This window comes from Orcinus orca, chromosome 17 (assembly GCF_937001465.1).
Source record: "Orcinus orca chromosome 17, mOrcOrc1.1, whole genome shotgun sequence".
Classification (NCBI taxonomy): domain Eukaryota; kingdom Metazoa; phylum Chordata; class Mammalia; order Artiodactyla; family Delphinidae; genus Orcinus; species Orcinus orca.
The window spans coordinates 86,266,562-86,285,482 of NC_064575.1; the positions used below are offsets into that span (position 1 = coordinate 86,266,562).

General features: G+C 55.5%; 2 protein-coding genes across 12 annotated transcripts; both read left to right on the plus strand.

Annotated features, from left to right (window-relative positions):
- Window positions 1–81: 81 nt before the first annotated feature.
- On the plus strand, window positions 82–2,341 carry LOC105747758 (zinc finger protein GLI4). Its single transcript, XM_012531387.2, has 5 exons — window positions 82–88; window positions 197–289; window positions 348–751; window positions 1,629–1,649; window positions 1,994–2,341. Exons 1-5 carry the CDS (start codon window positions 82–84, stop codon window positions 2,339–2,341), a joined length of 873 nt encoding a protein of 290 aa, XP_012386841.2.
- A 1,991-nt stretch (window positions 2,342–4,332) lies between these two features.
- ZNF696 (zinc finger protein 696) lies at window positions 4,333–17,385 on the plus strand. 11 transcript variants are annotated; one of them, XM_049700715.1, is made up of 4 exons: window positions 4,395–4,517; window positions 5,449–8,634; window positions 9,979–10,082; window positions 15,740–17,385. In XM_049700715.1, the coding sequence occupies exons 3-4, from the start codon at window positions 10,067–10,069 to the stop codon at window positions 16,843–16,845; spliced, it is 1,122 nt and encodes a 373-aa protein (XP_049556672.1). In that variant the 5' UTR covers window positions 4,395–4,517; window positions 5,449–8,634; window positions 9,979–10,066; the 3' UTR covers window positions 16,846–17,385. The 11 variants fall into 11 exon arrangements, with proteins under 11 accessions (XP_033276033.1, XP_033276031.1, XP_033276037.1 ...); XM_033420140.2 differs by lacking the exon at window positions 5,449–8,634 and having other exon boundaries at window positions 4,361–4,517; XM_033420146.2 differs by lacking the exon at window positions 5,449–8,634 and having other exon boundaries at window positions 4,380–4,517; window positions 9,983–10,082.
- Window positions 17,386–18,921: the final 1,536 nt, after the last annotated feature.

Consider the following 18,921-nt stretch of genomic DNA (forward strand, 5'->3'; position numbering starts at 1 on the left):
GGGTCCATCTCCCCGCTGCGGTTCTTTTCTAAGCACTCAGTTCCCTCAGCTGGTCGCAGGGTTTGTGGACTTGCCTTAGCAATGGACGGTAATGTTCTCACCTCAGTCCAAGCCAGCGTGCGTCATTGCTCCCCAGAGCCCTTCCTACGGCCTTCTGGCCCTACACGCCGCGTCCCCTTGTTCTTTCCCTCCCAAGGTCTCTGCCTCGCCGACTTCTCCGAGGCCCCATCGGCGGTGCAGCCCAGCACCTCGGACAGCTCCAGGGACGCGCGCACGCCTCCGGGCGCAGGTCCACGGCCCTGAGGCTCTCCGGGTCCCCCGAGCCTCAACCCGGAACTCCGCCCCAGGAGCCCTCCCCCCGGCCGCTCCCCTGGGCGAGTCCCCCCGCGGGGACCCCCGAGAGGGTCCCCTGAGCTTCCTAGAGCTCCCGGAAGTGCCGGCGGCGCGGCGCGGGGCGGGGCTCCCTGTGGGCGCGGCGCGCGCTTCCGGCTCTCCCGCCGGGGCCCGGGGAGCGGTGGGTGAGAGGCCCCGCGGTGCTGGTCGCTGGGCCCTGCAGCCGGGCCGGCGGGGGACGCGGCGTCGCGCCCGGCTCCCTCAGGCCTTCCCTCCCGCCGTCAGCACAACCAGCCAGCCGCGCCCCCCGCCGCTCTCGGTACCATGGCCGGCGGCCTCGACCCCCGGCGCCCGAGCTTCGTCCGTGCGCGAGGAGGGCGCCCCCGGCCTGCTGGGCCCAGGGCCTGGACGGCCACAGGCCAGGTTCCCAAACCATGCTTCTCCCACTCCTTATTTTAGGGAGTCCGCTGGAAGATTTGAAAATCCCGGGAAAGCCCGGGTTTCCCTTTCAGAGAAGCTCATCCTGGAGTGTCCAGGTGCACCTTGCTAAGTCCAGGCCAATGTGCCCTTGGGGAGAGCATCTGGCTCTGGGCACGGCCCCATCTGCACAGCTGGGGTGTGTTTTCCCCAGGACCTCTCCACGGATCAGCACGAATCCTCATCTCACCGATGGCAGCGCTGTCACCCGCTGTGACCTCACCCCCACTCTGCCTGCCGAGGGGACCGGGCCAGGCTCTCCTCTTCCGGAGGCGGGGACCCAGGGACATGGTACACCCCTCTCGAGCCCCAGTCTTTGTCCCTTGGGCCACAGATCCTGACCTTAACATCTGTCATTAAGTGTGCAGCCTCCTCGGGCTGTTCCCAGCGCCCCCCCCCCCGCAAGGGCTGCTGCCTTGCCACAGGGATCAGCGAGGCCCCGGATCTCAGGGGAAATGGAAGGCTAGTCCTCAAGGAGGACAGGTTTTAACAGAATTCTTTTCTTTTTTTAAAATTTTGTCTTAACTTTAAGAGTTTATTTGAGCAAAAATCGTTTGGAATCAGAGAGCACCAAACTGGAAGTGGTTAGGAGCGCTCCCAGGTTTCTTTTTCTTTAAGAGTGTTTTGGGAGTTTGTGTCCTTCTAACACCCTTCCGCTCCCTGACCTTGATCCCTGCATAACCCCATCCCAGACAGAGGGCCTAATTTCCTTGTTCCCGCCCCGCTGATTTAAATGAGATGATGCGGCCTTTGTCGAAGTCTCTGCATGCTCTGGTTCAGAGTCTGGTGTCATTTGCTGCCTCCCTTTCTGGTTTCAGACCATGAGGACGGAGTTCATAGTGAGGAGCAGATTCTGGGGCAGAACCGCAGGGTGTCCCGGGGACAAAGGTTCTAAGGTCCGGGCCACAGGTCCAGGGACCTGCCGGGCCGTGCAGAAGCCATCGGGGTTCACAGGGGCGGGCAGGGCTGCCACACAAGGCCTGCGTGCACCAGGCAAGTCCCGAGGAAGCCAGCCTGGTGACCCGCCAGGAAGACCGCGCAGGAGGGAGCCCGGGTAGCTGCGACCCAGCTGGAGGAGCCACTCAGAATCCAGCAGGCGTGGGGAGCCCCGGCGGGCGAAGCAGCACAGCACCGGGCCGTGCGCCCCGAGGCCGCCCCGTGAGGGGCCCACATCCTGGAGCAGTGGCAGCCTCCAAGCAGGGAAAAGCCTCCCCAGTGCCGCAAGTCGGACCTGGTGAAGCACCAGCGGGTCCACACTGGCGAGCAGCCCTACGCGTGCGGCCACTGCGGGAAGGCCTTCGTGCAGAGCTCTCACTTCACGCAGCACCTGCGGTTCCACAACAGCGAGAAGCCCCTTGCGTGTCAGCAGTGCGGTCAGGCCTTCAGCCAGAGCTCCAGCCTCGTTCAGCACCAGCGGGTCCACACCGGGGAGAAGGCCTACCAGTGCGGCGAGCGCGGCCGCGCCTGCAGGGCCCTGTCGGGCTGCTTCTGGCACCAGCGCGTCCTCACCCGGGAGAACCCTTTCCGCTGACTGGGACCGCAGGGGTCCACCGGGGCCTGTGCCGCGCCAAGCCGACCTTCCACTAGAGGGCGCTGTGGACGCCATGGATGCCTGCCGCGCGCTGCTGGGGGCGCGGGGAGAGCAGCACGCGGACCATCGCTGAAGGTGGCCCCTGCACCCCAGTTCAGATGCCGGCGCTCGCCCCCTCGCCCGCACGCTCCCCCAGCCCTCTCCGCCCCAGGGCCGCCCAGGGAAACAAGTGCGAACAGAGTCCCGGTCGCGGGCGGGACAGAAGGTCGACGCAAGGCGGCCACGCCCTTTCTCTTCCTGGGAGACCTAGCGGCTTTGCTGCTGACAGACACGAAGGGAAATGTAGGGCCTGAGCGCCCCGTGGTCCCCCTAATGGTAGCCCTGGCCGAGGCCTACAGGAGAGCTCAGGCACTAGGGAAGATGGTGTACAGCTGTCAGGCGACCAACGGACTTGCATGTTAAGGGTTATTTTAAAAATAGGATTAATATGCCCAAAAGACATGTACGAACGAACACATGTCCTGAACGAAATATTTGCGGGCTTGTACTACGGGTACTTATCCCCGACCCGAAACAGTCTTGTCCCTTTCATAGAAATGCACGGGGTTAACCGACACTTCGCAGCGAGCACTTTGCGCTCTGAGGCCAGGGCACGCGCGGGGCGCCGCAAGGGGCGGGGCGCCGCAAGGGGCGGGGCGCCGCAAGGGGCGGGGCGCCGCAAGGGGCGGGGCGCCGCAAGGGGCGGGGCGCCGCAAGGGGCGGGGCGCCGCAAGGGGCGGGGCGCCGCAAGGGGCGGGGCGCCGCAAGGGGCGGGGCGCCGCAAGGGGCGGGGCGCCGCAAGGGGCGGGGCGCCGCAAGGGGCGGGGCGCCGCAAGGGGCGGGGCGCCGCAAGGGGCGGGGCGCCGCAAGGGGCGGGGCGCCGCAAGGGGCGGGGCGCCGCAAGGGGCGGGGCGCCGCAAGGGGCGGGGCGCCGCAAGGGGCGGGGCGCCGCAAGGGGCGGGGCGCCGCAAGGGGCGGGGCGCCGCAAGGGGCGGGGCGCCGCAAGGGGCGGGGCGCCGCAAGGGGCGGGGCGCCGCAAGGGGCGGGGCGCCGCAAGGGGCGGGGCGCCGCAAGGGGCGGGGCGCCGCAAGGGGCGGGGCGCCGCAAGGGGCGGGGCGCCGCAAGGGGCGGGGCGCCGCAAGGGGCGGGGCGCCGCAAGGGGCGGGGCGCCGCAAGGGGCGGGGCGCCGCAAGGGGCGGGGCGCCGCAAGGGGCGGGGCGCCGCAAGGGGCGGGGCGCCGCAAGGGGCGGGGCGCCGCAAGGGGCGGGGCGCCGCAAGGGGCGGGGCGCCGCAAGGGGCGGGGCGCCGCAAGGGGCGGGGCGCCGCAAGGGGCGGGGCGCCGCAAGGGGCGGGGCGCCGCAAGGGGCGGGGCGCCGCAAGGGGCGGGGCGCCGCAAGGGGCGGGGCGCCGCAAGGGGCGGGGCGCCGCAAGGGGCGGGGCGCCGCAAGGGGCGGGGCGCCGCAAGGGGCGGGGCGCCGCAAGGGGCGGGGCGCCGCAAGGGGCGGGGCGCCGCAAGGGGCGGGGCGCCGCAAGGGGCGGGGCGCCGCAAGGGGCGGGGCGCCGCAAGGGGCGGGGCGCCGCAAGGGGCGGGGCGCCGCAAGGGGCGGGGCGCCGCAAGGGGCGGGGCGCCGCAAGGGGCGGGGCGCCGCAAGGGGCGGGGCGCCGCAAGGGGCGGGGCGCCGCAAGGGGCGGGGCGCCGCAAGGGGCGGGGCGCCGCAAGGGGCGGGGCGCCGCAAGGGGCGGGGCGCCGCAAGGGGCGGGGCGCCGCAAGGGGCGGGGCGCCGCAAGGGGCGGGGCGCCGCAAGGGGCGGGGCGCCGCAAGGGGCGGGGCGCCGCAAGGGGCGGGGCGCCGCAAGGGGCGGGGCGCCGCAAGGGGCGGGGCGCCGCAAGGGGCGGGGCGCCGCAAGGGGCGGGGCGCCGCAAGGGGCGGGGCGCCGCAAGGGGCGGGGGCGGGGCGCCTGACCCTGGGAGAGCAGGAGCAGAAGACCATTCAAGAGTTTGGAGCTTCGAGCTTAGTTGAGACTAGTGGGTGTTTTCTCTGGTTGTGGTGCCGTGAGAAGAGGCTAGAGCACAGGCCCGGACATGGATAACGTTCGTGGGAAGTGGCCGCAGTGGCTCTCCGGATGCCTGCGCTCAGGTGAGTCCCCTCGACTGCCTCGTGGCTTGTGGGAGCGAATGTTCAGGAGCGGAAGTCGGGCTGGCGTTTTCGGAGTGTTGCTTTTGCTAAGAGTAGCCCTCACGATACTGGAGGTTTTCCCTTGTGATGCGTCGGCAAGCTTATTTATAGTTTTTGGATCATTTTTTTTTTAATATTTATTTATTTATTTACTTATTTGGCTGCGCCATGTCTTAGTTGCAGCACACGGGATCTTAGTTGCCTCGTGGGGGATCTTTTTGTTTCTGCACGGGAGATCTTTAGTTGCGGCTTTCCGGCTCTTAGTTGCGGCATGCAGGATCTAGTTCCCTGACCAAAGATCGAACCTAGGCCCCCTGCACTGGAAGTGCGCAGCCTTAACGACTGGACTACCTGGGAAGTCCCTAGATCATCTTTTTAAGATGTTTTAATTTTTATGTGTGCTTTATGATTTTTATAATTTGTTACAAATAAATGCAGTGCGTGGTGGGCATGTACTCAGCGTTTACTGATGCCTCTGCAGTGAAAAGCCTCAACACATAGGGTGGGCTGGCAGGAGACTGGTGCGGGGACCCCCGTTTGGGCGGGATTGCGGGAGAGGCTCCAGAGGGGCCCCGGGGATGGCGGGGAGTCCAGAGTTGGGAAGGTTGCGGCTTGCAGGTTGCAGGTACTGAGGAAGCTCAGGGCTACTCCGGCATCAGCTCTTGCATTCTGAAGCTGGTTTTGGTCCCAAAGAGAAAACTGTTTAGGCTGTTGGTGGGGGTCCAGACTACCTGGTTCCTCCCCTCCTGGCCCTGCTGCTGCCACCCAGCCGCCCGCTGGAAGGCCTGTCCACTGTGCTCGGCCCTTCATCTCTCCCCAGCTGCTCAGGGCAGTAAAAGGGAACTGGGAAGACCCAGCGGGCTTCGTCCACCTTTCTGTCCTGCACCCGCAGCGACCAGCAGCAGCATTCCAGTGGCACCTGTTTTGTTGGCCCTGGATGGAGGAAGACGGGCAGAGCAGAGCCGCTGACCAGTGGTGAACAGGGACCTCTGGCTTCCAGCAGGGAGATTCAGTGCCCATCTGTCAGCACAGCACAGTCAGGCTTGACTGAATGAGGTGTGGTGATTGCCTTCTCCATGTCCCAGCTCCTTCCTCTGGAAACACAGCCTCTCTGGGGGTTAATATCAGAAGAGGTGATGAACACAGTGCAGGGCTGTTCAAGGAGAGTGTGGCTGGGAGCAGGCAGACTGAGTGGTATCTGCACCGTCCCCCTGGGGCTGTTAGTGGAGGGACAGACCACATGCGCGCTTGGGGCCTCAGGCCAGCCTGAGTTCAGCCCTCCGCACCTCGTGCCGGCCCAGCCCTGGCACCACTGAAGCCTGTCCGGCCCTCTGGGCACCGGCCAGGGCCTGGTCCTGGAAGCTGAGCGGTCCCACTACCCATGAACAAAGCAAGCGACAGAAGCCCCTCGGCACTGGCTCGGGCAGCGCGCAGGATTAAGGAGCTGCTTTAGGACCCCCAGGAATCTGGATTTTCTAGGCTGTCAGAGAGGTCTCTGGCCCCTCCCTGCCTCTCATCTCTGCAGGCCCCATGTGGCCTCGGGCTCCAACCGCTGACCGGCCTTCCCCAGGTCTGACACCATCTCAGCCCGGGCTGCAGAGTACAGCGCCCTCTCTCGCCCCAGCTCCTGGAGAAGCGGGTGGTGGGGGTTCCAGAGTGACCTAGGGGAAGAGAGGGAGAGGAGCATTCCCAGAAGGAAGGGGTCCCGAGCAGAAGCAAGCCACAGGCCCCCAGATGCACCCCTGAACCTGTCGGAAAAGAAAAGCCAGTGCATGTCCCGTGAGGAAGCTGTCGTCGTAGCCTCTGAACAAGAAAGCTCCCTCCGGGCACCTGGTTGTAGAAGCGACACGTGCGTGATAGGAAACTGGGACACGTGGGAACATCTGGAGAAAAAACCTTTCGCCACCTGCGTCCTGGGGTGTGGTTGTCGGCCTCATCTGCACCATCGGAAAACAAACTCAGTATGCAATTTATGATCTGCTTTGGGGCTTAAAGACAAAACAGGCTTTCTCCGTGTTTTACAAGATCATCAATGACTGCTGTTTGTCAAGATTTCACTTTTTGAGAAAACTTTTGACAAAGCCCGTTTTCCCTATTATATAAACAGAATATGTCATAGAAAATTTGGGAAATGGGGAAAAGTAGAAAGAAATCACACTAGTTCACACCACATGGCAGAAATGTACCTTTTAGTTTTTTTATATCTATACAGATTTCTTCCCCGAATCTTTTTAGAATGGATTGCATCCATTATGTCTCTTGGTACCGTAACCCTTTAGTGTGTATTTCCTATATTCAACGACATTCTCTTACAAAACCACAGTGCAGGTACCAAATCCAGGTAATTGGACATTGATACAATGCTCAGCAAAGCAAGCCTTCTCGTTGTGCTCGTGGCATTTTCCCTCCAACCCAGCATCCATTCTGGGATCCTAGCCTGCCTGTGGTCACTGTGTCTCCTGAGGAATCTATAGTGTGGAGCAGTTCTTTAGCCTTTCTTTTCTCCTGAGATGATTTATTACTTGCAAGGGGAAAATGGTGCCCACATGGTCAAAAAACCAGAGGACACTGACCGTGTGATCAAAATGGTCACTAGCCAGTGAAGAGCCCGCGGACACCATGTCCCTCCACGTGACGCCCAGAGGACACGTGGTTGCAGGATTCCAGCTGGAGAGGTGCGACCTGTGTCCAGTGATGCGGAAAGGGAAGGGAATGGGCAAAGCTCAGAGGGAGGCGAGAACGAGCCTGGCGTGTTCAGGGAGCGGTGACTGGTTTCACAGTTGGGGGGAGCTGGAGGAAGAGGTGACACTGGACAGGTGGGTGGAAGCTGATGGAGGTAAGGCCTGCTGCCATCCGGGCACTGGGCCACCATCAAAGGCCCAGCCCAGCTGTGAGGGTGCCAGTCTGCACCCGTGCTTCTGTCTGGGCTAAGAACCCGGGGTGGGTGCCAGAGCAGCAGACTTCCGTAGAAGGAGAATCTTGCGGAGGGACATTGTCAGGGAGCAGGGAGTCATTTCAAGGGCTCTCTGGGCTGTGGGGTTTCTGGAAGCAGGTTAGAATGAGGTGGCTGAGGAGAGACCACAGGAGTCATCTACAGGAAAGTGCCCAGAGCACGGAGAGACAACTCAGTGATGGGCTGGGGACAGGACATTCGTCGCCTAAGCCCCACGACACGTGTTTAAGGCAGACGCTGTGAAGGTTCCTCAGCCGGGATTAAACACAAGAGTACCCACTCTGCAGAGGACCCCAAGGCCACCGTTCCTGTGGGAAGCCTGCAGCCCCACGTCACGTGTGGAGCCCAGAGAACTCCCGACCTTGGGAACTGAATCCTGCCCACAGCCACGTGAGACCCCAGGGGAGACCCCAGTCGTGGCCAACACCTTGCCTGCAGCCTAGGAGAGACCCCAGCCCAGGACCGGCCAGGCTGTGCCCGGACTCGTGCAACACAAGGAAGCCGTGAGATCATAAACGCATGATGCTTCAAGCCCTTAAGTGTGTGGTCACTGAAAACCATCGGTGAGGGAAACCCGGAGAATGTGGCGCAGCGGCCCGACGCGCGGGAGGAAGGGGATTTCTGCGCTGCCCCCGGCTTAGGAGGGGGCTCCACCTGCGGAGGACCAGACGCTGTGAGGCTCTGGCGCCCAGGCCGGGCAGGCTCGGGGCGCCCTCCCCTCCCCGCTTTCTCCACGGGCGCTGACTTCATGCGTCCGTGCATTCGCTCATTCCGCAGTCAGCAAGGTCACCTAACCCGGCTTACTCCCCGGACCTCAGGCCTGGACCTGGTGGAGGCCACGCGGCCCGGGGCGGGGGTCCGGGAGGCGTCCCAGAGGTGCGGGGAGTGAAGCCCTGCAGGGGCGGGAGCGGTCGGTGTGAAGGTGGCCGGACAGCAACCGAGGGTCTTGCACGCGAAGCTAGGAAATCCGCGCATAGCTCGCGAAGGCAGGCCCACCCCCACCCCCACCCCGCGGCCTCCAGGGCAGCTGAGTGCGGGTCCTCCGGCGCCCTAGAACGTCACCGGAAGTGCCCGAGCCGCCCGGGAGAGGGAGGCGGCGCTTCCGGCGGGCGGCGGGGGCTCCGGGTAAGTGGTGGCGGAGCGGGGCTTGGGCAGGGGTTGGCAGACGATGGGCCGCGCCCGCGAGGGAAGTAGAAATATGGGCGCAAGGACGGGCCGTCCCTACGGGGCATGGGGCCCTTATCTGTCCTGGGCTCTCCCTGCGAAAGGGCTCACATCCGGGAGGAGAGCGGAAGCGAGGGGCGGCCCTACTCCCGCCGTGTGACGGCCCCGGGGACAGCCTTCCCCGCCCATTGTGACGACCGGTGTGAAGGCCCCGGGACAGCCTCAGACAGTTCCCTGAAGTGAAATCACAGTTTAATTTTAAGGCCTTTGTAAATCATCGAATTACCCGCCGTCCAGTGCGCTTTTTCTTCTTCCAGCGGTGTATGAAGGTGCCTGTTTCCCCTAATTGTCTATATGCTTATAAGGTGCCACTGTTTTTAAGCCTTATTGGTTTTTTTAATATTTACTTATTTTAGGCTGCGTCGGGTCTCAGTTGTGGCTTGGGGGAACTTCCGCCGAGGCACGCGGTTCCCTCGTTGTGGCACCTGGGCATTTCTAGTTGCGGGCGCATGGGCTCCGGAGTGCATGGCTCCGTACTTGTGGCGCTCGGGCTTAGCTGCTCCGTGGCATGTGGGATCTTAGTTCCCCGATCAGGGATGGAACCCGTGTCCCCTGCACTGGAAGGCGGTTTCGTAACCACTGGACCACTAGGGAGGTCCCAGCTACTTGTTTATTTTCTTCTGCTGGTTACCTGTCCATAACTTTAACTAGATTTTTCGTGCTTTTTCATGTACATATAGTGGGTTTTTAGATATCGAGGATATGAATCTTTGTGTTGCAAATATCCCTCCGTTTTTTTTTTTTTTTTTTTTTTTTGACAGTAAATATCCTTGTGTAGTTAAATCTGTCACACTTTACCTTTGGTGGCAAGCTTAGCAAAAGCGTTCCTCAATCCAGAATTGCGCCATTCAGATCGTTACTTTTTTAGTTTCATATATTTATATTCAGATCTTTTGTCATTATCAAGAAAAAATATAAATGCATAGAAATTTTTCCACACATCCGAGGACTGACTAAAGGTGCTCGTTGGTTCCTGGTGGAGCTGAGACCACAGTGGGCAGGTAACAGGTGCTGCCACATCTATCTCTGCTCCTGATCTGCTGGGGGGCGGGGGTGGGGGAGCCAGCATGGCCTAGACAGTTCCCAGAGGGTGTCCCGTGGAACACTAGTTTCTGGGATGTTTGCTTATTCAGACCTTGTTTTATAGTGAGGTGGCTCCTTCAGGGCCCTCTGGGCAGGCTCTGAGCCTCCCTTCTCTGAAGGCACTCTGACCTCACCCCCACCCTTCCTTTCTCTTTCTCCCAGGCAGGTGTCCTACTACTGGTGTTTCTGCGGCAAGCAGCAAGCAGAGCCCCAGCCTGAGTCCACAGAACGCCCCAGAGAGGCGACCCTGATGGACACGTGCACAGGTGAGGGAGGCAGGCAGGCCCAGAGGGCCATCCTGGGGTCAGGGACGTGGGGACAGCTTAGGAATCGGGGCTCCCAAGTCCATCTGCCTGGCTGCTACTAACCATCACAGCTTCTAACCATCACAGCTCCCCACCTCCATGCCTGCTGTGCTCCCTCAGCCCCTCCCTCCTTTGTTCTCCTGGACACACTCTATACCCTGCTCTCTCTTTCTCTGGTCCCCCCACCTGGAGACCTCTGAGAACAAGAATTTTATTTTTTAAATTATAGTTGACTTACCGTGTTGTGTTACTTTCAAGTGTACAGCAAAGTGATTCAGTTATATGTACATGTTCTTTTTCGTGTTCTTTTCCATTATAGGTTATTACAAGATAATGAATATAGTTCCATGTGCTGTATAGTAGGATCTTGTTGTTTACCTGTTTTATATATAGCAGTGTGTAGCTGCTGATCCCAAACCCCTAATTTATGCCTCCCTCCGCTCCCTTTCCCCTTTGGTAAACATAAGTTTGTTTTCTGTGTGTCTTTCTGTTTTGTAAATAAGTTCATTTGTATCATTTTTTTAAATTTTATTTTATTTATTTATTTTTGCGGTACGCGGACCTGTCACTGTTGTGGCTTCTCCCGTTGCGGAGCACAGGCTCCGGACGCGCAGGCTCAGCGGCCATGGCTCACGGGCCCAGCCGCTCCGCGGCATGTGGGATCTTCCCGGACCGGGGTACGAACCCATGTCCCCTGCATCGGCAGGCGGACTCTCGACCACTGCACCACCAGGGAAGCCCCATATTTTTATTTATTTTATTTTAAAAATTATTTTGGCTGCATTGGGTCTTCGTTGCTGCGCGCAGGCTTTGCTCTGGTTGCGGCAAGCAGGGGCTACTCTTTCTTTTTTTTTTGCGGTACGCGGGCCTCTCGCTGTTGTGGCCTCTCCCATTGCGGAGCACAGGCTCCGGACGCGCAGGCTCAGTGGCCATGGCTCACGGGCCCAGCCGCTCCGCGGCATGTGGGATCTTCCCGGACCGGGGCACGAACCCGTGTCCCCTGCATCGGCAGGCGGACTCTCAACCACTGCGTCACCAGGGAAGAGGGGCTACTCTTCGTTGCAGCGCGCGGGCTTCTCATTGCAGTGGCTTCTCTTTGTTTTGGAGCACGGGCTCCAGGCACGCAGGCTTCAATAGTTGTGGCACTTGGGCTCAGTAGTTGTGGCTCGTGGGCTCTAGAGTGCAGGCTCAGTAGTTGTGGCACACGGGCTTAGTTGCTCCGCGGCATGTGTGATCTTCCCAGACCAGGGGCTCGAACCCGTGTCCCCTGCATTGGCAGGCAGATTCTTAACCACTGTGCCAGCCGGGAAGCCCCTGTATCATTTTTTTAGATTCCACATATAAGTGATATTATGTGATATTTGTCTTTGTCTGACTGACTTCACTTAATATGATAATCTGTTGCTGCATGTTGCTGCAAATGGCATTATTTCATTCTTTTTATGGCTGAGTAGTATTCCATTATATATATATGTACCATATCTATTCATCTATTGATGGACATTTAGGGTGCTTCCGTGTCTTGGCTATTGTGAATAGTGCTGCTATGAACACTGGGGTGCATGTATCCTTTCGAATTAGAGTTTTTTCTGGATGTATGCCCAGGAGTGGGATTGCTGGGTCATATGGTAATTCTATTTTTAGTTTTTTAAGGAACCTCCATACTGTTCTCCATAGTGGCTGCACCAATTTACATCCCCACAAACAGTGTAGGAGGGTTCCCTTTTCTCCACACCCTCTCCAGCATTTATTATTTGCAGACTTTTTGATGATGGTCATTTTGACCAGTGTGAGGTGGTACCTCATTGTAGTTTTGATTTGCATTTCTCTAATAATTAGCAATGTTGAGTATCTTTTCATGTGCCTGTTGGCCATCTGTATGTCTTTGGAAAAATGTCTGTTTAGGTCTTCTGCCCATTTTTTTGATTGAGTTGTTTTTTTGTTATTGAGTTGGATAAGCTGTTTGTGTATTTTGAAAATTAAGCCCTTGTCAGTCGCAATGTTTGCGAATATTTTCTCCCATTCCATAGGTTGTCTTTTTGTTTTGTTTATGGTTTCCTTTGCTGTGCAAAAGCTTTTTAAGTTTGATTAGGTCCCATTTGTTTATTTTTGCTTTTATTTCTTTTGCTTTTGGAGACTGACCTAAGAAAACATTGCTACAATTTATGTCAGAGAAGGTTTTGCCTATGTTCTGTTCTAGGAGTTTTATGGTGTCCTGTCTTATGTTTAAGTCTTTAAGCCATTTTGAGTTTATTTTTGTGTGTAGTGTGAGGGAGTGTTCTAACTTCGTTGACTTCCATGTGGCTCTCCAGCTTTCTCAGCACCACTTGGCTGAAGGGACTGTCTTTTCACCATTGTATTCTTGCCTCCTTTGTCTAAGATTAATTGACCATAGGTGTGTGTGTTTATTTCTGGGCTCTCTGTTCTGTTCCATTGATCCATATGTCTGTTTTTGTGCAAATACCATGCTGGGTTTTTGTGGGGTTTTTTTGAATTTTATGTATTTTTTGATACAGCAGGTTATTAGTTATCCATTTTATACACATCAGTGTATACGTGTCAATTCCAATCTCCCAATTCATCCCACAACCCTCCCCGCACCCCCACCACCGCTTTCCCCCCTTGGGTCCATACGTTTGTTCTCTACATCTGTGTCTCTATTTCTGCCCTGCAAACCGGTTCATCTGTACCATTTTTCTAGGTTCCACATACATGCGTTAATATACGATATTTGTTTTTCTTTTTCTGACTTACTTCACTCTGTATGACAGTCTCTAGATCCATCCACATCTCTACAAATGACCCAATTTCGCTCCTTTTTATGGCTGAGTAATATTCCATTGTATATATGGGCCACATCTTCTTTATCCATTTGTCTGTCGATGGGCACTTAGGTTGCTTCCATGACCTGGCTATTATAAGTAGTGCTGCAGTGAACATTGGGGTGCATGTGTCTTTTTGAATTATGGTTTTCTCTGGGTATATGCCCAGTAGTGGGACTGCTGGGTCATATGGTAGTTCTATTTTTAGTTTTTAAGGAACCTCCATACTGTTCTCCATAGTGGCTGTATGAATTTATATTCCCACCAACAGTGCAAGAGCGCTCCCTTTTCTCCACACCCTCTCCAGCATTTATTGTTTCTAGATTTTTTGATGATGGCCATTCTGACTGGTGTGAGGGGATACCTCATTGTAGTTTTGATTTGCATTTCTCTAATAATTAGTGATGTTGAGCAGCTTTTCATGTGCTTCTTGGCCATCTGTATGTCTTCTTTAGAGAAATGTCTATTTAGGTTTTCTGCCCATTTTTGGATTGGGTTGTTTGTTTTTTTAATATTGAGCTGCATGAGCTGTTTATGTATTTTGGAGATTAATCCTTTGTCCGTTGATTCATTTGCAAATATTTTGAGAGTTGTCTTTTCGTCTTGTTTGTAGTTTCCTTTGCTTTGCAAAATCTTTTAAGTTTCATTAGGTCCCATCTGTTTATCTTTGTTTTTATTTCCATTACTCTAGGAGGTGGATCGAAAAAGATCTTGCTGTGATTTATGTCAAAGAGTGTTCTTCCTATGTCTTCCTCTAAGAGTTTTATAGCGTCTGGTCTTACGTTTAGGTCTCTAATCCATTTTTAGTTTATTTTCGTGTATGGTGTTAGGGAGTGTTCTGATTTCATTATTTTACATGTAGCTGTCCAGTTTTCCCAGCACCACTTATTGAAGAGACTGTCTTTTCTCCATTATGTGCCCTTGCCTCCTTTGTCGTAGATTAGTTAACCATAGGTGCATGGGTTTATCTCTGGGCTTTCTATCCTGTTCCATTGATCTGTATTTCTGTTTCTGTGCCAGTACCATATTGTCTTGATTACTGTAGCTTTGTAGTATAGTCTGAAGTCAGGGAGTCTGATTCCTCCAGCTTCGATTTTTTCCCTCAAGACTGCTTTGGCTATTCAGGGTCTCTTGTGTCTCCATACAGATTTTAGGATTTTTTGTTCTGGTTCTGTAAAAAATGCCATTGGTGATTTGATAGGGATTGCATTCAATCTGTAGATTGCTTTGGGTAGTATAGTCATTTTCACAGTATTGATTCTTCCAATCCAAGAACATGGTATATCTCTCCATCTGTTTGTATCATCTTTAATTTCTTTCATCAGTGTCTTATAGTTTTCTGCATACAGGTCTTTTGTCTCCCTAGGTAGGTACCGTGCTATTCTGATTACTGTAGCTTTGTAGTATTGTCTGAAGTCTGGGAGGGTTATGCCTCCAGCTTTGAGGAACAAGAGTATTAATTCTTGGCTTTGTCTCACCAGGGCCCAGCAGTGTCAACTGGCCTAGGCTCAGGGTTGGTGACCAGGAAGTGTGTGGTGGATGACAATCTGGCTGGCCTCCCGCCCACTGGCCACCTCCCTCTCGGGCTCCAGGCCCCTCTGTTCTGAAGATTTCAGGCCACATTTGGGGGAGGGCTCATATTCAGTTGCCTGTTGTTGCTGTTGTTGAATTGTCACATGACCTGTGCTAACAACCAGGCCATCTTCCCTTGGCAAAGACACATGCCATTTCAAGCTTTTCCCCATCATACTCTACCCTAAGGTTCTGGTTCAGCAGTGGGAGCCTGGGGAGAACATGACCGTGGCTCCCCAAACACACCTGGAACTGCTCTCCCAGGAAGTCACAGAACCCCCGTGTCGGGTGGTTCAGCCACCCTGTGTCCCTGCACCTCATCCCTCAGGGTGTGAGTCGGGGATGACCCACAGGTGCAGCCATGGAGCCACCCTTCAGGCCCAGTACTTCCAGGCCACTGTCTCCCTCCCTTGTCTGACCCTACTCCTGACCAGATCTGGCCCAGACAGCACTCTTCAGTCTCACAATTTGGGGCTAGATTTTAGCAAATGCCACCATACACAGTGTGTGGAGGAAAAAACAGGTTACCAAAAACATCCCATTCAGAAAAGGAATAAAGAGAAAGCACCCTGTCTGGGTTGCTGGCCTGAGCATATAGTATGAGATGTACGGCCTGAAGGGAGGTGAGGCTGAGGGCTGGGCCCCAGTGTCAGAGTGGTGACCAGCATCTGTGCCAGGGGACTGAGCTTCTTGGTTAGGACGTCTGGCAGCCCAGGTTCTGCCTTCTGGGCACACTCCTGGGCACTTGGGCTGGAGGTGCCTCTGTTGGGGGCGGCCTCCCTGGCTTTTCCCCACTAGGTGCCAGGAGTGCCCCTTGCCCACTGTGACACCGGAAGTGTTTTCAAACATGGCCACACGTGCCTGCTCTGCTGCCAACCGCTTCTCTCTGCATTCCAGGCCATGAGGCTGTACCAGGGTGTCACCAGAGCCTGGGGGTCTGTCTCCCCCAACTCGTGAGACCAGGCAGACTGAGGTTAGAGGCTTGGGCCTTTTCTGGAGTCATAGGGAAGCCTGCTGATTAGCTCTCTCCCAGTCCCTTGTCCATTCCTGCGACCACAGGTGTTAGAAGTCGGGGAGGAGAGCTGGGCAGGAGGAGGACAGGCGGGATAATGGGTTTCTGCTGCCCAGTGGCGTCTTACTGTTCCCTATCATCACGTGGCTCTCCCGTGCCATCCATGTGTCGTCAGCAGAGTTCTAAGTTGTGCATCTCTCCCCCTTTTCCAGCTTTCCTAGCACAGGCACCGAGTGGCGGCCCGGCTTCCTGCTACGCTGCTTTGGTGGCTGAGCAAGGGGCTCAGAGCCCAGGGCTGATGCTACGACAGGCAACCTTAGAAGAAGGGGGGCGCCGTGGACAGGCTGTGCCAGGACTGTTACGGGGGCCTCCCCGGACACTGCGGTTTCCAGACCCTTGTGGGAATGAGGAAGCTAGAGAGAGGCCCAAAGGTTCCCCTCGGGGACCAGTTGTTTATGAGGAAACTGGAGGGCAGAATGGCCATGAGGACAGTGTGTCCGGGTCAGAGGTCACCCTGAATGCAGCCTCCACAGCCGATAGGAGAGGCCACTGGAAAGGACGGCCTTACCGATGCAGCACCTGCGACAGGAGCTTCAAATGCTATTCAGATGTGGTGAAACACCAGAGCATTCACTCTGGGGAGAAACCCTACGAGTGCAGCGACTGTGGGAAGGCCTTCATCCACAGCTCCCACGTCGTCAGGCACCAGCGCATTCACAACGGGGAGAGGCCTTACGTTTGTAAGGAGTGTGGGAAGGCCTTCAGCCAGAGCTTCAACCTCATCAGACACCAGAGAATCCACACGGGAGAGAAGCCCTACGAATGTGCTGAGTGTGGCAGGTCCTTCAGTCAGAGGTCAGATGCCATTAAGCACCAGAGAATTCACACTGGCGAGCGGCTGTATGAGTGCAGCGAGTGCGGGAAAACCTTCATCCATAGCTCAAATGTCGTCCGGCACCAGAGAATTCACCACGGAGAGAATCCTTACGAATGCAAAGAGTGTGGGAAAGCCTTCAGCCAGAGCTCCAACCTCATTCAGCACCAGCGGGTCCACACTGGGGAGAAGCCCTACGCCTGCCAGGAGTGTGGGCGCGCCTTCAGCCGCAGCTCCTTCCTCAGTGAGCACCGGCGCATCCACACCGGGGAGAAGCCCTACGAGTGCGGCGAGTGTGGCCGCGCCTTCAGGGCCCTGTCGGGCTTCTTCCGGCACCAGAGGATCCACACTGGGGAGAAGCCTTTCCACTGTGCCAGGTGTGGCAGGGCCTTCCGCCTGAGCTTTCATCTTATCCAGCACCAGCGAGTTCACGGCACGGAGTGAGCCTGTTGGGGGGTGAACATGGAGTGGAAAATTGAGTAAAGAAGATTGGAGTGTGGGTACAACACCCTTCACTTTTTGCCCGCTCCCCCAGCTTTGTGTACTTTGCCCCACAGGAAGAGGATAAAACTGTCTTGCTGGTCTCCAAGCCTGCCCGTGGAGGCCTGCAGTTTGTCTGCCGCCGCCTTGCCAGGAGCACTGGAAAGGAAAGAGGAGCCTTGGGGAAGGAGACGTGATGGCAACGTGTGCCTCGGAAGTTAATTTATTTCATTTTCACAGCACTGGGTTTTTTCCTGAAGTATAATTTACATATAGTGGAACACATAAATCTTAAGTGTTTGGTTTTATGAGTTTCAACAGTACAATGTGCTTTGACCTTTACAACCACCACACTCTGAAGATGTAGACTATTTCCATCACCCCAGAAAGTCTCCTTATGCCCCTTCAAGTCAGCCCCTCATCCTGAGAGGCAACCAGTGATCTCGTTTCTGTCACTATAGTTTTGCTTGTTCTAGAACGTTATATAAATAGTGATATAATTTATACTCTTTTATGTCTTTTTCCCTTTGCTTAATGTTTTTTGAGGTTTATCCATGTATCAGTAGGTTTTGGGGGTTCTTTCGTGTTTTTTTTTCAGTTTCATAGCCCTTTTGAAAAGTCAGGAATCACTTTCTACCCTGTATCAAAGCTATATGCTTATGTCTGTGTCTTTTATCAAAGTATGAGCCCCTGTAGCTAAAATTATTTTAGCACAGCCCCGGATACAGGATGTGCACTCCACAAAAAAATAAGTACATGAAATATGCAGGGGAGTTTATGAAAGATAGGCATAGAGGAGAGACCATAGGCTTGGCCGGAAGGAGGAGGTACTGATTCACTTGTTTTCATGCCATTTCGGAGTATACAGAACTCTTCTCAGGCTTAGGAAGGTAGTATAAGATAAAACAAGTTTAAGATGTTTGTGCTTCCAACAGACATTTCCTAAGCACTTAGCTGTCCAGGCTCTACGCCACTGTTGTAGGAAACACAAAGCCACTGTGCTAGCTGCATTCAAGGACTGTAGGTAAAAGTCCAATAACAGAAGTATATAGAGGGAACTAGTGACACAGGAGGGCAGGAAACAAGACTGGGGCAAGGGGAAAACGGGGGTGAACACCCAGGGGAGGGGATTCCTGAGCAGATGGATTAAATGTGTACAAAGCAAAGGTAAGGGCACACTAGCGGACTGTGAAGAGCATGAGAAGTGTGCTTACCCATAGGACCTTCCAGTTCGTAGCTGGGAGATCAGACAAAAAGTGTATGTAAAACAGTAGTCTAGGTGAGCTCACTGCTCATGATCTGATATTTCATATCACAGTACGGTGGTGTTACAGATACCTACAAATGCTATTTGCCAGATAGGAAGCGACAGGTGTCTTTGTTGGGGATGATACTCTGTACATGTCATAAAACGGCTGTAACAAATTGAGTGAGGTCATGTTATTGAAAGTTTACTGTAATGACTAAGACAAATCTGAGCAGTCACCTGGCCACAAGTCCTGGGGGTCCAGCTGCAGGACCCAAATCCGTCCTAGTCAAGCTGTGGTTTGGTGCCACTTTGTGGGAACTGTCTGCTCTAGTTTAACTACTGACTGAATTATTTGGGTCCTGTAGCTGGCTGGGACTTCCAAAACAGTAGCTCAGTTCTAGGGCTCTTGTTGGCACCTTGTTTCATTTATGGTGTGAGCTTAGGCTACAGGGTTGCGCAGCCTGTAGGGGCAGAGTTGCCCACAGAGTGCATTCAGGCACCACAGCTATTGGGCCAAGGTAACGTGGAAAGCTAAGCCTGGAGCTCCCATGCTAAGCCAGGGCCCAGGTTTGTGCCTCGCAGGTAGCTCTTTGGAGGAAAATTTTTCCTACTTAGACCCTGTAGTGTCCCTGCTCATGAGATCAAAGCAGTGAGCTTACAGAAATCACCAAGTACACAGGAAGGTGAGTCTCATTGACTGGGGGTCTACAAAGTCAACAAAGAACAGATATAAAACCACAAAAACTGCAGATACTGAAATTGCCAGATAATGCAGGCAAGAGAGTAGTTAC

Bases quoted from the DNA above. Each gene is read 5' to 3' on its own strand.
- LOC105747758 (XM_012531387.2), top strand. The intron at 752-1,628 runs GCCAGGTTCCCA...TTCTGGTTTCAG, and splicing joins CAGGGCCTGGACGGCCACAG to ACCATGAGGACGGAGTTCAT. The intron at 1,650-1,993 runs GTGAGGAGCAGA...ATCCTGGAGCAG, and splicing joins CCATGAGGACGGAGTTCATA to TGGCAGCCTCCAAGCAGGGA.
- ZNF696 (XM_033420140.2), top strand. The intron at 10,083-15,739 runs GTGAGGGAGGCA...CCCCTTTTCCAG, and splicing joins CCTGATGGACACGTGCACAG to CTTTCCTAGCACAGGCACCG.